At 43.6% G+C, this 16,472-nt stretch overlaps 1 protein-coding gene across 17 annotated transcripts in view; it reads left to right on the plus strand.

The window, feature by feature from the left end:
- Positions 1-16,472, plus strand: part of usp9 (ubiquitin specific peptidase 9) — a 76,208-nt gene that overhangs the window by 15,321 nt on the left and 44,415 nt on the right. For 13 of the 17 annotated variants that reach the window (XM_063213631.1, XM_063213628.1, XM_063213633.1 and 10 more), the window contains exons 6-15: positions 196-414; positions 3,208-3,329; positions 3,472-3,723; positions 3,857-3,995; positions 7,262-7,414; positions 8,151-8,255; positions 11,577-11,783; positions 12,346-12,482; positions 13,058-13,096; positions 14,252-14,385. In XM_063213631.1, the coding sequence (XP_063069701.1) occupies positions 196-414; positions 3,208-3,329; positions 3,472-3,723; positions 3,857-3,995; positions 7,262-7,414; positions 8,151-8,255; positions 11,577-11,783; positions 12,346-12,482; positions 13,058-13,096; positions 14,252-14,385 (1,507 nt within the window). The remainder of the gene's footprint in view (positions 1-195; positions 415-3,207; positions 3,330-3,471; positions 3,724-3,856; positions 3,996-7,261; positions 7,415-8,150; positions 8,256-11,576; positions 11,784-12,345; positions 12,483-13,057; positions 13,097-14,251; positions 14,386-16,472) is intronic. The other 4 variants (XM_063213645.1, XM_063213635.1, XM_063213636.1 and 1 more) reach the window with 1 other exon arrangement.

Consider the following 16,472-nt stretch of genomic DNA (forward strand, 5'->3'; position numbering starts at 1 on the left):
TTAGGGTTCTTCCCCTTGTGATCTCCAATATTGTTTGCACCATTCAGTTACCCCCTGTCATCCCCTTCTAATTTTGTCATATTTTTCTTGTGTTTACTGCACTGTTTCTCGGGAGCCACTCTAAACATTCATGCATCTCTCTCTCTCTCTCGCTCTCTCTCTCCCCCATCTTCCCTCCCCATTTGCCCTTAACAGCGATGCATCATCAACAACACCCATCGGCTGGTGGAGCTGTGCGTGGCCAAGCTGTCCCAGGACTGGTTTCCCCTGCTGGAGCTCTTGGCCATGGCCACCAACCCGCACTGCAAGTTCCACATCTACAACGGCACACGGCCCTCCGAGACCGTGCCTGCCGGGGTGCAGCTGGCCGAGGACGAGCTCTTTGCACGCCCGCCTGACCCGCGCTCCCCCAAGGTGGGTCACCATCACTGCAGAGGTTTTCTTTATACCTCAGGAACCGTGTAATCCAAGACGGGACCTGTGACCTTTTTTTTGTGTAGTGGTGCGTTGGATTTGGATTAAAGGCCCATTATACATACCTGGGTATCTTGATAAGCGAAGGCCTTTCCCTTCGTTGGTGCCTTTAGTTTATAGATGGGTTGCTGAAACTGCAGAGGCTGTCTAAACGTTAGGAGACTGAGCACTTGAGAAACCATCTATAGATGATTGTATGGAGTGTCCTCAAACAATTCTGCCAGTTCTACTACCGTCTGGCAAACTGTATGAACGGCTCTTAAGTCTTGTTGCGGCAATGCCACTAGCCTGTCTGTTGGCCTTGTAGCCATACCCGGAGACGGGGCTCTCAGGTTCAGAAAGGAAAACTGCCAGGGTTTCAAGCCAACTCAATAAACCAGCTGATCCCTAGGTATAAAATCATCATCCAAATATGATAGCTTTACAACGAACTAACCCACATCATTTCTGTCATACAGTAACCAGAATTAGACCTCTGCAAAAATAAAGTCCTGCCTGTGTTTGGTCCATCCAGTTAACCAATCCAGCGGATCCTCGTAATTCGTAAGATCAACTGTGTGTTAGAAGTATATTGAAGGATTGTGCTGCTCAGTCCAGGTTTTCTGTCTTTGGCAGAAGTTTGGTCTCTGGTTTGCCGGCTTAGTGAGTCTTGCTTTGCTCCACCAACGGTTGAGGGTTTTCTTTGTTTTTCATGAATGGCAAGTGCAGGTGTTGAGCGAAGGTGCAAGGACCAGGCATGCGGATGTTTGGACTCCCCTGACACCCTTGTGGTTTAGGCTAATACCTTTACCATGGATGCCCCCCAGCCAACAGAGCAGGGATCAATGTCTGGTGTTTGAGTTCATCCCGACCCCTGGTAAATCCCCCCTCTGCCATGGATGGGGAAGCTTTAGAGGCCCCCCAACTAGCAGTAAGAATAAGTGTGCCGTTTCTGATCGCTCTCGTGACACGGCTGGTTTTACAGTGGGGGGTGGGTGTTTGCATATAAAAACCATGTAAGCGTATTTTGTACGGTTTTGTTGACCATTTATAACTTAGCATGCAAATTCCTCCCAATTTATCTGTTCTGGGAAAGAGGCAGGCAGACCACCAGGGTTGAGGGTCGATCAGTGAGACTTTTAGTGCACATTTAGAGTTTGTCTATTCCGTGGCGAGTCTCCTTTGGAAATCGTGCCTGCCCTTATCTCAGGTCGAGGTGTCGGCATTGCCTCCATGTCAGCGATGAGCAGATGGGAAAGCGAAGTCCTTGTGCGAGTCACAAACTGTTACAGCAAAGGAAAGGGGCCAGGAACAATAGTTTACGTCAAAACGGAAGGGCTACTATACTCTTGCTTGTTGTCGGGTTCAGAAATGAAGAAGTGTAGTCACAAACGTAACGCAAGGTTTAATGACCATGTCCACGTCCACAAACTATGTGAACAAATGTTCTTGTAGTTATTTTGGGTTGGAGGCAATAAAACTTTTTGCGATATAGACACGTTACAGACACTGCCCAGCCTTTGGTTTAGGATGCAGTTGTATGATGATGAGGTATGTTAAACCCTATTTGACTCTCCAGAGTAGACAGCGGACTCGGCTGCATATAGATATGTTCACCTGCGCAATTAAACATCTTGTCTTAAACCAAACTTTATGAATGTGTTGTATATAAATATATATATTATATTCCCTTTTACTGGGAGGAATTTGTAAAACTGACCCTCTGTGACTTTTGAGTACCCCTAGTCTACTCCTTTTCTAAAGAGATGCAGACATGCTTTTAGTGTTGTTTTGGTTGTGTGTACCTGTAGCTGAAATGTTCTCTTCAGCCTTTTAGCCCCAATTTTGGGCCTCTACATCTCCCCCCCCCCCCCCCCCCCCCAAAGTTTGTTTTGTTGTTACCATAGAAACCAGGCAGAACATAACACAAAAAATATAGATAAATCAATCGAATGCAAGACCATTAGTATTGTTGGTGCCGTAAAGCACCTCAGAGCAAACCAACATATTAAAAATGTTTTTAGGACGTTGAGTCATCCTGCATTAAAACCATGCGTGAACCGTAAAGATGCCAACTCTTAGGAACAGTGAGCGTGAACGAATGAATGAATGGAGCGGTCTCTTTTTCCCTCTGCTTTTCTTTTTTTGCCATTCGTTCACACACAAGAGAAAGGGCGGTCTGCCTAATGCAGTGTGGGAAGAGGGGTCAGCAAAGGTGCCGAGCCTTTTGAGAGAAGGCGAGCGTTTCCTCTGCTCTAACTGAAGGACGCTGCTCGTTTAAAAAAGGGCACGTCTACCCACCTTGACTGTTTTTTACTGACTCCCACATGGTAGACTCCTGTAAAAAAGGGCCGAGAGACTACTACTTCAACTGAGGAGGGGGAATGCAATCTGTAGCTGGGGGTGTTAATGTAGGGGGTTTATTTGTGTATGGATTTTAAGACACACACACACACACACACACACACACACACACACACACACACACACACACACACACACACACACACACACACACACACATATACACACACATATACACACATACACACACACACACACACACACACACACATACACACACATACACACACATACACACACATACATACACACACACACACTTCAGTGTAAAAGGGGAAAAAAAGAACAGAGTAACTAAGTTTTCTTTGTGCCATCAGTTGTAATTTTTCATCCTGTTTTATTATAATGGTGTGATGGTGACCCTGTACCGTATATGTGTCTCTTTTGCAGGGCTGGCTGGTGGATTTAATAAACAAATTTGGCACAGGCACATTAAACGGGTTCCAGATTCTGCATGATCGCTTCATGAGCGGCCAGGCTCTGAACGTGCAGATCATCGCAGCACTTATCAAGTAAGACTCCTGTTTCCAACGGGTACAAACACACACACACACACACACACACACACGCATACTCACACACACACACTCACTCATGAAGTGACCAAGCGCTTACCTAACTTGGCCTTTTTCCTTTGTCTTTTTTGTTCCGCAGGCCTTTCGGGCAGTGCTATGAATTCCTCACTTTGCACACGGTGAAGAAGTACTTCCTCCCCATCATAGAAATGGTCCCCCAGTTTCTAGAAAACCTCACGGACGAGGAGCTAAAGAAGGAGGCCAAGAACGAAGCCAAAAACGACGCCCTGTCCATGATCATCAAGTCACTTAAGAACCTGGCGTCACGGCTACCAGGGCAGGAGGAGACTGTCAAAAATTTAGAAATTTTTAGGTTAAAAATGATTCTTAGGTAAGACTTGGAAGCAAATACCACAGGCAATTCTCATGGAAACAATACAAATACTGCAATGTCATCATTTTCACACTTTGAAGGGAAGGACAAATGTCAAAGCGCTGACTGTATATATTTTCTACCTCCACAGATTATTGCAAATATCTTCTTTTAATGGCAAAATGAATGCACTAAATGAAGTAAACAAGGTGATCTCCAGCGTGTCCTACTATACTCATCGGCATGGCAACCCGGAGGAAGAAGAGTGGCTGACTGCTGAACGCATGGCGGTAAGCCTCCCACAGACGGCCTTGTGGAGAGCATGGCCAGCCTTTTTCTCTTTTCTTGAAATTCTTTATTTGATTTCCTTTACTCTTCTTGTCAGCCTTGTTACTATGTGGAAAGGCCATGGCAACCTCTGTGGCGATTCTACTTTTTTTGTGAAATGTGTGTGTGTAGCGAAGGAAAGTAGAGTTTCACTGCCTTTGGGGGTACGAATCTGGGGCTCTGACCGTTACATCAAAGAGCCAGGCTCATTGGTGTGACTCAGAAGACACACAACCGTAGTGATGGTCACTCCATCACACTATGTATGTCTGTCTTGTAATAAGCATCTACCGTATTTTCGGGACCAAAAGACGCACTGGGTTAAAAGACGCACCACCAAGGACCGTGACTTTTTTCACACACAAGACTCACTGCATCATAGGACGCACTTCATAACTAATTTCATAATTTCATAACTAATGCTGTTGTTGTTAAGAATGCACAAAAAATAACATGCGTGGCCGAATACACGCAATATCGAACGTTGCCGAAAGCGAAAGCCAGCAAAAGCCCATTGGGAAACTCCAACTCCCATTGTCATTGTGACACAGCACTCCACAGCACACAAGTGAACACTGCACACTGCACACAACGAAATTGCATTTATGCCTCACCCGTGCAAGGGGGCAGCCCTCAGTGGCGCCCCATGGGGAGCAGTGCGGTGGGACGGTACCATGCTCAGGGTACCTCAGTCATGGAGGAGGATGGGGGAGAGCACTGGTTGATTACTCCCCCCACCAACCTGGCGGGTCGGGAGTCGAACCGGCAACCTCTGGGATGCAAGTCTGACGCCCTAACCGCTCACCCATGACTGCCCATAATGCCGAATATCACAACCTAGCGTTTTCTAGCAGTTTCTTAAAGTATGAAATGAAGCCATCACTGAATTTTACGCATGTTGTTTCAAAGAAAACAAATGTTTAAACTAGGGGTGGGCATAGATTATTTTTTTTAATCTAGATTAATCTCACTGTAATTATGAAATTAATCTAGATTAATCTATATCAAAATGGCTCATTCAGAATAGGTACGCTAGCGAAATAATGCCGAAATGCATCTCATCTTCAAAAAATGGTCATGTTGATACTTGGTTATAAAGCATATGCACAAGCACAAGCATGAAGCATAAGATAGGCCTACTGAAATTTGAAAATGAACAGCGCTGTAAGTTGTAGAGGCAAATACAGATAAATCTATCAAACATTACATTTATACAAAATTATTTATTATTTAAAATACTTATATTTATCATTACTATTTAAACAAAATTACCTCAACGAGAGAGAGAGAGAGAGAGAGAGAGAGAGAGAGAGAGAGAGAGAGAGAGAATCTGCCACTGACTGTACAAAAAAAATTGCAGCGGCTCCTTTAAGAGAAGGAGGAGCTCTGCGCGCAGTAGGCGCAGCAGCCCTCAGCAGAGCCAGCCAACTGGCTATAGCCTATAGAACCTACAGCACTGGCACACGGCGATTTGGGCAAAACCGGCCAGGTGTTCTCAGAGTTAGAATGCCAGAGGAGTTACAGCTCGAAAAGAATTCAGTTTGCAAAAAAAAAAAATCAAGCGCGACAACCGCGAGGATTGTTACCGTTTGACATGAGAATATCTCACTGAGTCGCAAATGTGCGCGATTACTAGACAAACATTCAGCGATAGTAGATAGGCCTATTGACAGTTCCAGTTTGACAATCTTCAAAATGCATATCACACGGAATGTTTTACAATTATGGCACAGGCAAGATTTCTGGAAGTTGTTTAGGCTATGTGTTCCATGCAATGCGTGAGGAAATGAAGGCTATGTCGGGCTGGTAGCCTACTCACACACGCCTAATGTCTCTTTGTGCTTCACCTCAAACAATGTCTCTTTAGTCTACCACTTATGAAAAAGCACTCAAACAACACCTACCACGGCAGAGTGTTTAATGTTTCCAGCATGCAAACATGTCATATTTAGTAGGTCTGCTGAAGCAACAGGTGGAGAGGAGAAACGACTGGAGCGCAGTCTGAACGCGTCTGTCAATTAAACGCTATGGTGACGTGCATACCCAAACTCCAAACCTATATTTTGAGAATAGATTAACGTGCGATATTTTCTTTATCGCGCGACAAGACTCTCACATTATCGCAGCACGTTAACGCCGATAACGGCCCACCACTAGTTTAAACACATTCAATGTAGGCTATTCAGCAAAACAGATTCATAGAACATTGAAAAAGAATCGCCTGGTAATTCAGGATTCGCGACCCTCATCTCTCCTCGAGATCTGTTCCGCGTCTCTCTCTCCCTCCACACACGTGCAGGCACAGCGGCGGCCCTTTTCTAACAGGAGTAGCCTACTTTTCAGTGCAATCCTGGCTGGAAAAAATATTGTTGCTCATTCATCCATGACGAAGACGTTTAGGCAGTTATGAAATAGTGGTAGTGTTGTCGCACAGTAGCAAACATCTTTCTCTGATGTGACGATGCATTTTCCCCGGAACTTCTCAACTCCGCTTTCATAAACCTACCCGACGGTTGTCTGATCTTTTTACAATGTTCGCTATTGTTTGTAATTTAACTATAGGGTCTGTGCGTAGGCACAGTAGCTTTCTGATAAGAATCACTGTTGTTCCGATCGCAAAGGATGTTGAAGTGTGGAGTCTTGCAACTTGTTTCAGTCAAGGACACTGTAATACCAGTCAGCTTCTCACATGCTTTACTGCAATAACGTCTTGCGAATGCATGCAACCATGCACACAACCATGTCAACGAGAGCGCGTACGCCATCATAACTCTGCATCGAGCAAATAATATGAAACAGCTTGCAATGCGTGCACGAGAGAGAGAGAGAGACACACACGTCATTCTTAACAGGTGCAATTGTAACCTGGCTACTGTCAACATCCTACCCCGCGACGCTCTTGAGATATACCTACAAGTATTTTTCGTCACGTGCAGACCCGATTCCCCCCAAAGTCGTTCTAAAATATTGACAGTCTCGCAGCCATGATTTTTTTTTCACACATTGGACGCACTGGCTTATAAGACGCTCTGGCAGTTTTTGACAATATTTTATGATTTTATATGCGTCTTATGGTCCGAAAAATACGGTATATATCCAGCTACAGTGTTAATAGATGTACTTGTCTTTCTGTTTCTGCATCAGAGTTTGTTTAGCCTCATCTTTGGTGAGTCTTTTCCTTCCATTTCATTTTCTCTGTTACTGACACTCTGTGTGTTTGTCGCCACAGGAGTGGATTCAGCAGAACAACATTCTGTCGATCGTGCTGCGGGACAGCCTGCACCAGCCCCAGTACGTGGAGAAGCTGGAGAAGATCTTGCGCTTCGTCATCAAGGAGAAGGCCCTCACCCTGCAGGACCTGGACAACATCTGGGCTGCTCAGGTAAACAAACTGCACCATTTCTTAATCTCCTGGGGAGCATGCCAAGAACCTGCCAGTAGTAGTAGTCCAGGGTTAAGTTAACCGTGCAGTAGTGGTAAATCATCTAATACAAGAGCATGGAGTCCTCATTGTCTTATCTAAAGGACCATCTGTGGGCTATCAATTGGCAGATTTACCACATCATGCAGGTCAACCTAGCCAGGGTTATCACTTTACCATATTCTTGGAAAAGTCCCCTGATAAACTTTTGTGGTACCCAGGATGTGTTTGCATGTGACCATGCTGCTGAGTAGTATATGAGGTTGAGAGACTTACCTAGAGACATGGGGCAGGAGAAACAGTACTTCTTCCTTCCATATACTATCTAGGTTGTTCAGGTGAACACTGTTCAACTCCTAGATAATCTCCTACATCCTCTCTTGTGGTACATCAAGTGTTGTAGTCTGAGTATTCGGTTGAGGATTATATAAAGATAAGATAAAGAGATGCAAAGATCTAGAGGCATTGATGCAGAAGATTCTCCAGACAGAGGATCACCCTGATTTTGTGTAGGTTAATACTTGATTTGTAGCAAGTTACTTCAGCATTCCCAGCCAAGCTTTCTCTACCTGGAGCAACCCAGTGGTGCCCTGTACCTCGTCCTTGTGCTTTGTTGTCAATCGTGAAATTTTAACATGATGGTGAATACTGCATTGTCAAAGTCATTCATTGGTCTGTTGATTCATTTGACCCACAGGCCGGGAAGCATGAGGCTATTGTAAAGAATGTCCATGACCTTCTGGCTAAGCTGGCGTGGGATTTCTCTCCTGAGCAGTTGGATCATCTGTTTGACTGTTTCAAGGTGAGTGTGCACTGACGGTACATCATGCATACCCAGCCCATGTGAAGGTATGAAAAGGAGCATACCACATCAGAGATCTTGAGATGAATATGTGATTATCTGCAGTGATTTTTAGATGCGTCCCACGCATCTCTATAAGAGGCTTTGGTGTCCGTCCGTCCCTCCGTCCGTCCGTCCGCCCTCCCGTGATGTGTTTCCCTCCCGTGATGCGTTTCTGAATTGTGATTCCCTCCTGTGATTCCCTCTTGTGTCCACAAGGTGGCAGTCGCTCAGTTTTGGCCTGGAGCTCATGCGTGCAAACCAACCGTGCTCTTTGCCAGTGAGAAAAACATGGCGGCACTTCCTGTTGATTTCACATGAACATTTTGCTTAATTTAAAGTCCCTAAACGAATATAAATGCTGTGGCTTCCATATATTGATTGGTAAAAGTGCCCCACGAAGTAATGAAGCACAACAAAGTTACTCCACATTACCATTTGACCACTCGTTTTTCTATGCTAACAGGGTAGCTAATGTAGCATTGTAAATGATCCAGGGAGAAAGGGGGAAATGTTGTGATTTCAGTCCGCCTGAGGCAACGATTTTCGTGGGGAAGATGACCTGCATCTCGGTGGCATTGAACCACGCCCCCGTGCCTTATTTGGCTCGCTCAGCACGTGCGTCCTCAGTCCAATCGCAATGCTTTATTTTCCCCAGACGTTTAATCGCATTTAAGTGAAAGTGCCATGTATACACATCGCAAAATAACTCTTAATCCGATCTATTTAAATCGCATTTATTAAATCGGACTTAAAAACATCATGTACACGTAGTCAATGTCTCATTGATTAGTTTATGGAACTTACGGTTTGTCTGTTACGGTCCACGAAGACAATATCCACGTGAAAACGCAAACGCCTGCAAACCACTGTTTTGACAGAAATACAGTTCACCTGTCGCCTACTCTGTTTTCTTCCCAAAGCGGCATTTAAAAGTATTCCATGAAATCCAACATCAACGTCACTTCAAATAGGTGACAGCATCATGCTCACACATGAAATAACACTTCAGTGAGGGGGGGACATCACTGCTCTCATATTAAAGTGAAAAGAGAATTTCACATTTTAGTTTATTTAATGTAGGCCTATGCAAAATTGCAAATAGCCTATTCATTGAAATCTGTCCAGAAAGGGTTGTAATGTTTGCCTGTTTTTTATGTTTGTAATTAAAAAAAAAAAAAAAAAAAAAAAAGTGATTTAAAAAAAAAAAAATAGCCTAACAAAAATAGAGATTTTATGTTAAAAAAAATGTGATATGGGATGGACCGATGGCCCCCCTAAGCTAAATTCGCCTTAGGTCCCCACATTGCTAAATGTAGTGTAAGGGATTATTTTGAAAAGACAGTAACATGTAATCAGCAATGCATTACAGTTTTTCAGTAAATTGCCCAACACTGTTGAAATCCTATGGTACTTTTTCAAATCCAGGCTTATACAGTACATGGTAGGCTTATTGATAAATTGCCTTGACAGGTTATGAGGAGGCCAAGGGGGCGTTTGGGCAAAAAAGGTTCAGAACGGGCATAGACGGACGCATCTGTTGTCCGCCTGTCGGACTTGTTCTAAAATATTCTAAACAGTTGAAACATATTCATTTGAAACATATGCATTCATAAACATAAGACAAATTTTGTTGTGCAGCATAGTTTCCCAGAAGAAAACACAGATTTGCAGAATACAAAGCGGATCCCCAAAAATTTGGGAGACTTAGTATTTTGTGAATAAAATCAAAATGCTATCATTTTCAAAACATTCAAGATGTTCATAAGATAATGCATTGTGCAAAAACAGTAAGTCAGTTATTAAAGCCAAGCACAGTTATTGTTTTGAGAAAAGTATGTGATCATTTAAAAAGTCAACCTTGCAACAAATCCAAAAAAGTTCGGACCACCGGGTCAGTAAAATGCTTTTAAAGTCTGAAGACGAGGTATAGAAGGAGACTCAACAGTTAATTACGGTACTTTGATTAATGGCCTAATTTTTTATTTTTTTTTAAGTTATAATTCTGTGTGTGAGATACTTTCAGCAGCTCAACTGGTAGGTGTGTTCCATCATGTGATCCATTTTTGTTATGCTAAATAAGGGGCATATCCTGACGGCAAGCTGACCATTTTATCACCCGTTTACTCTTATGCTGGAACCACTATGTTGGAACATATTACAGAATGCAATTTGCCATCAATATGTGGCGGATTTGGTCCAAAATACAATGCCTTGGTAGATATGTATGCTGTTTTAAGATCAATCTGTTTATATCATTCTGTATTTATTTCAATACTCTACATGAGTAAGAAGACCATAACAAAGGCACTACTGCACCCCCTTACCATTATATACAGTACGCTGTCTTTGAGACTGACCACTAAATCAAGCTGAATTATTCATCTTCTGTGTAACCTGGAGGTGCATGACTCCATGATAAAACTGTCCTAGGATTACAAATGTAAAATATGTCATCCTTTTTTTATGTGTCTCCTGGGTCCATCTAGAGTGATCTTTGCCAAATCCAACACTACTCAATGTCTGCATCATGCACATTTAATCAAGTGTTGTGTTTATGGTCAATTTTTCAACAGCTGTTATTGTTGGACTGTCATAGTTTCCTTATTGAAAATGGGTATTTCATGATCTCGAGTCATAACTCATGCAATGATTTCACACAACTCACAATTTCAGAAATAGACATTATATGCCTGCTATTTTCATAATTCAATCTTTCTTTGTAATAGATTGGTAATTAGTCCCTCAACAGCTTCTGAGTGCCACAGCCTCTCTGTGATGGTCTTGTTTGTGCATTCATGTTGGCAGTCAATATAGTTCCTTTTGAAATGTTTTTCCTTGTCTTATTCTATTTGAATTACCCAACTATTACAACATGTTTTGGCCCTGTTCCAACTTTTTTTGAAATATGTTGCATGGGTCATGATATGTTGAGCTTGATTATTGTCTATCTTATGCATGGAATTAATGTTTAGGAAATGACAGCATTTTGCTTTTATTCTCAAAATACAGAGGTTCCTTTTTTGGAATCCCATTGTACATAAGTTTACTGTTCTAAAGGCAAAGGAGTGCTGAATGACAGCATGACAAGCTGAATGACAGCATTGTTATTCAGGACATTTCCCCTTAGAAGAAAACAAATTTGCTTTGGCCTTCAAAAACTGAGACGTGTGTGCGTTTCCTCCTCGAAGGCGCGCTGGATCACGGCAAGCCAAAAACAGCACATTGAATTCACCCTTTATCATTGCTAACAGTGCGTGTTTCATTTTGCACCTCTTGCAGGCAAGCTGGACCAACGCGAGCAAAAAGCAGCGCGAGAAGCTTCTGGAGCTGATCCGGCGCCTGGCGGAGGACGACAAGGACGGCGTGATGGCCCACAAGGTGCTGAACCTGCTGTGGAACCTAGCGCACAGTGATGACGTGCCTGTGGACATCATGGACCAGGCCCTGAGTGCCCACATCAAGATCCTCGACTACAGCTGCTCACAGGTATAATGTGGATTCAAGAATTGTTTCAGTATAAACAGCTGTCTCAATTGCATCTTCCTCAATCCCAATGTGACTCCATATGCACTTCTGCTCGTACCCCTAGTTGGGAATAACTGCTGTACAAGACAAGCCTGAGTTGTGAACGTACATGTGATGTAGGTTCCACATATAATAGTGTAAAAAATAATTATGCCACCATTTTCCTTTTCTTATGTTATGTTTTTGTTGTTACCTTAATGGTATTTAATTGCTATTGTAAAGCGAGTAATAGCCGTCATTTTTGCTCTGCAGTCTTTATCCCTTACTGTGTGAATGGGGTGCATGTGAAGCAGTCTATGCAAAGCACTTGTGAGCGCTCTGCTGAGTTGGTCAAAGTGCTGTATAAAAGCAGCCCATTTACCGTAATTGCAGTCGGGGAGACAAATGGTCCATGTGAATGCTGCACCTGCGTTAGTTACTGAAGGAATAGCCAGTGGCTGTGTAACTGAAGCTTACAGCTCAGAAGGAAAGTGTTTCATGCAGATGTCTTGATGCATTGCTCTGAATGGTTGTTTTCTTGCAGGACCGCGACACCCAGAAGATCCAGTGGATCGACCGCTTCATTGAAGAGCTGCGCACCAACGATAAATGGGTGATCCCTGCCCTCAAGCAGATCCGAGAGATCTGTAGCCTGTTTGGGGAGGCTCCTCAGAACCTGAGGTAACGTCAAAACTCTCGAAACCCCACTTTTTAAAAAAAGGACACGCCGCACCATAGAGTGTAATTGCCTTGAAAAAATGAACATGCATAGCACTGATATGACATATGCAGACTGCAGGGCACGGTGTTGTGTACATGGTACATACACACTCTTGCACGGTAGTAGCATAGAACATCTCCTGGGCTCTCATTTAAATGTGCTAGTGTTAGCAGCATCTGCAGTAGCTGCACAGATCCAATGCTTTCAGGCCAAATCATATGCTGTGTTTGCATCTTGGTGTGTAGCTTTAGCGTGCTTACTTATTTATTTGTTTGTTCATTTAGTTTTTGATGCATGTTTTTGCATCCCTAATGACGTCATGCCTTAACAAAATGACCCATTTTTCTTCCTCTCTTGTTTGGGTGGGAAGGAACTGAAACGCTAATGAGTTCCTGACTACTCTAGAAAACGCTTTTAATCACAAGTGACACTAGCAAGATTTAACCCTTAAAAGCATGTAATGTTTTGAGCTTATATCACCACTTACACAGCCCCCTTTACAAACACATAGCACGCATGCCTGTTGTTTTTTCAGAAAGAAAATACCTATTAACATACAAAAGAACTTAGAGGGGTAAGTGCAGAAAACCAGTCTGTCCGGGGGGCCTCCTTGCCCTCCACTACTCTGATCTTTTTTATAAAAATCCAGCTGAATGACGCTTTCAGATTCCTCCCCACTCCTATTGCTTTTCCTTTCTTTTTACTTGTGTTTTTTTATTTTATTTCTTTTCTCTTTTTCCCCCCTGTGCGGAAAAAACAGAAGAACCAAGTACTTAGTACACGCTTCAGCCAGCTTGACTCTAATGTCTCGTAACAGCAGCTACTGTTGTCACAAATCACTGTTTTGTGTCAAGACAACAATGCCTGGGCCTTTTGGGGGGCTTGGCTTTTGCACGCACTCTCGCTCTCCCTCTCTCCCTCTGTCCAGCATTATTAACACCGGGGTTGATTTGTGTAATATTCATTTTAATTTGAAAACAAACCCAAACCAACCTGTTTCCATCCAACAACAAAGCTTTCACAGCAGGTCATTCCAGGTGGTGTTGTTGGGCTCACAAGACAACACACACTGCCTGGATGATCTGCTGTGGCTCTAGGGCTTTTTGTTATTCACTTGCCTTCTGTCCAAATTGGGCCACACGTACACACAGCCTTGCATACGCACACATACACACTATTGCACACGTGAGCAGTACACACACACACACACACACACACACACACACACACACACACACACACACACGCACACACGCACACACGCGCACACGCGCACACACGCACACACACACACCATAGCCCTGGCATGAGGAGCTCATGCATTCTAATGGGGCACTTGTGTCCTTTTTGAAGCAGTAAGAAGCAGCCCCTTTTCCTCGATGAGAAATGGCCTCCTCTCCTCTCAGATCTCCACAGTTCAAAAGGTGCCGCAGCAGCATGAGGCCCTAATAATTTGACTCCAGAGGCGCTGATGCTGCCCGTCTGCTCTCAGCCATCCTTTTGCGCTCACAAAGCACCCCTACTACACATACATCACAGTACACACACACACACACACATTGCAGTGCACACACACACACACCCCTTCTACACACACATTGCAGTACTCACACACACACACACAGAATCCAGACATCTGCTTTAGTATATCATACGTCTCTTCCTAATAACTCCTCTCCGTTTTCCGTTTTCTCTCTCTTCCTGTTCTCTGTGTTCCCCCACTCTCCAGTCAAACCCAGAGGAGTCCGCACGTGTTCTATCGGCACGACCTGATCAACCAGCTGCAGCACAACCACGCGCTGGTCACGCTGGTGGCCGAGAACCTGTCGGCCTACATGGAGAGCATGAGGCAGTTCTCCAAAGGTGGGACTTTTTGAAATGCCATGTTTCAGTGTGAGGATGGATGTCTACAGGGATTAAAGTTCTCCGGCCCCATGCTGGATTTCCGGCTTGCAGCAATTGACCATGGGTTAATTTGTGTTTTAAATAGCCTACTCGGAAATAAATTGACGGTAAATAAATAAATAAAAAGACAACCGAAATCCCTCCTGCGTTTGTCAGCCAATGGTAGCAAAGTAGCGCACCAAAACTAACATTGTTAACCAATCAGAAGAAGAAGGGGCGGGTCTTAGGAAAGCGTGCTAATTCAGTATCTCGCTCCAGTCGGACCACCACAGCCGGTCTAGCAGTCGCCGTCGCCGACTCGCCGCTCTCTTGCCCGGTCACAGAGCAGTGTCAACAACTCGCTCTACATGGCAAGGCACCTTGCACCGTTTACTGCTCTATGAGCAGAAATATGTGTAAAGATAACTAAACTGCATGCTATGGATTGGTGATGCCATTGTCGTCAAAAACATAAATGAAACTGGACATTGTGTGTTTGGACATAGCCTTCAGAATGTCGATAAGCATACAGTGTTGATGGAGCTTCGCTCAGTGCTAATAATTAGCTGTCAACAACACACAAGGATCTGTTTTTTCTACAGACGTTCGATCCCTCTGTGTTTTCATAATTCTGAACCCAACTTAGAACTTAACACAGAGCTGTCACAGCATCTCCCGGAGTGTGGAGCGGGCGAGCGGACCGTTTCTGTGTGTCTCATCCCCTAATGTCAACCACTGCCTGTGCATTATGCTACCGGTAGTTCCATTCAAAATAATGGCTGGATATCTATTACCGTGATTCATGAATCAATCACCAGATTACTTTCTGGGGTTGTTGGAAGAGGTTGTAGGAAGATGTGCTTCAATCTACAACTACTTGTGAGAATGCTAATAGTAAGAGAATAATTTGTTATTCGTTAGAATTTAACAAAACAGCTTAGTTTCACTTCAGCATGTTGCAGATGCCACACTCATGTTGAGTTTTGTTAGCGCGCTAACTACCGAACTTTTATGCTAATATTTTAACTAAGAGGAGTCGGGTTACCGGTACTTATAAACACCACCTACATATTAACTGATATTATCTCCGATGGAAAAAACAATGCAAAAGTATTGACATTGGCGCTGTGTTCAACTTAAAAGTGACTCAAATAGCGCCTAGCAAGATGGCAGTCTGCATGCAGACAGCAGCAAGTTTCATCCCACTAGCTGCAGTATCATACAGGTTTGGTTGTTGGGTGTTTAATTCCTGTCATTGGCACGTTTTTAGTCTACATTCACATCTCAAGGTGCCGTTTTCATGATGATTGTGAGATCGTTAAATATGTCACATAATGGCTTGTTGATGGCTTTTAGTTTTCAGTGGAATTCTAGTCATTGATTGAAGGCTAACAATAACACAGCTCTGTGTGACTGGGGGGGCAATCGCTATTCCGACATACCGCTATTCCGACATACCGCTATTCCGACAGCCGACATACCGTAAGGTTAGGGTTAGGGTTAGGGTCAGGGTTAGGGTAACTGTATGCACTCTCCCTAAACTTAGTAAAAGCTGAGCAACGTAGCACAAACCAAAGAAATTGCATAACTCGCGCCGGTATTCCGACAATAGACATCAATGTCGGAATAGCGACATGTCGGAATAGCGCCACGTAACCGTGGTGATGGACAGAACAACTTGAGCTTGATGATGAAGCAAGGCAGTCTTTTTTCTGAGAGTAGCCAAAATATTTACAAGGCAGGCACCACACATTCTGACCTAGAGCTAGCTCTATCCAAGGCTCTATTCAGACTGACTGTACAGCTGAAAAACCTAGAACCCATCTATCTACAGACACAGACAACATCTAGTCCATAGTAGCCACCAAAATGACATTAATTAATTAAGTTGATTTGCATTTGTAATTCGTTAAAACTAAAGGTATTTTGCATTACCTTTCAGCCATGTCCAGGCATTTGCATTTTCTTTTCTTTTAAGGCAGCGGAAGGATTAAACTCTTAGGCCTAACCAAAGCTTATGCTTTTACCTCTATTATATATCTAACATGTCATGGTATTTCAATCTT

The sequence above is a fragment of the Engraulis encrasicolus genome, chromosome 13, assembly GCF_034702125.1.
Source record: "Engraulis encrasicolus isolate BLACKSEA-1 chromosome 13, IST_EnEncr_1.0, whole genome shotgun sequence".
Lineage (NCBI taxonomy): Eukaryota > Metazoa > Chordata > Actinopteri > Clupeiformes > Engraulidae > Engraulis > Engraulis encrasicolus.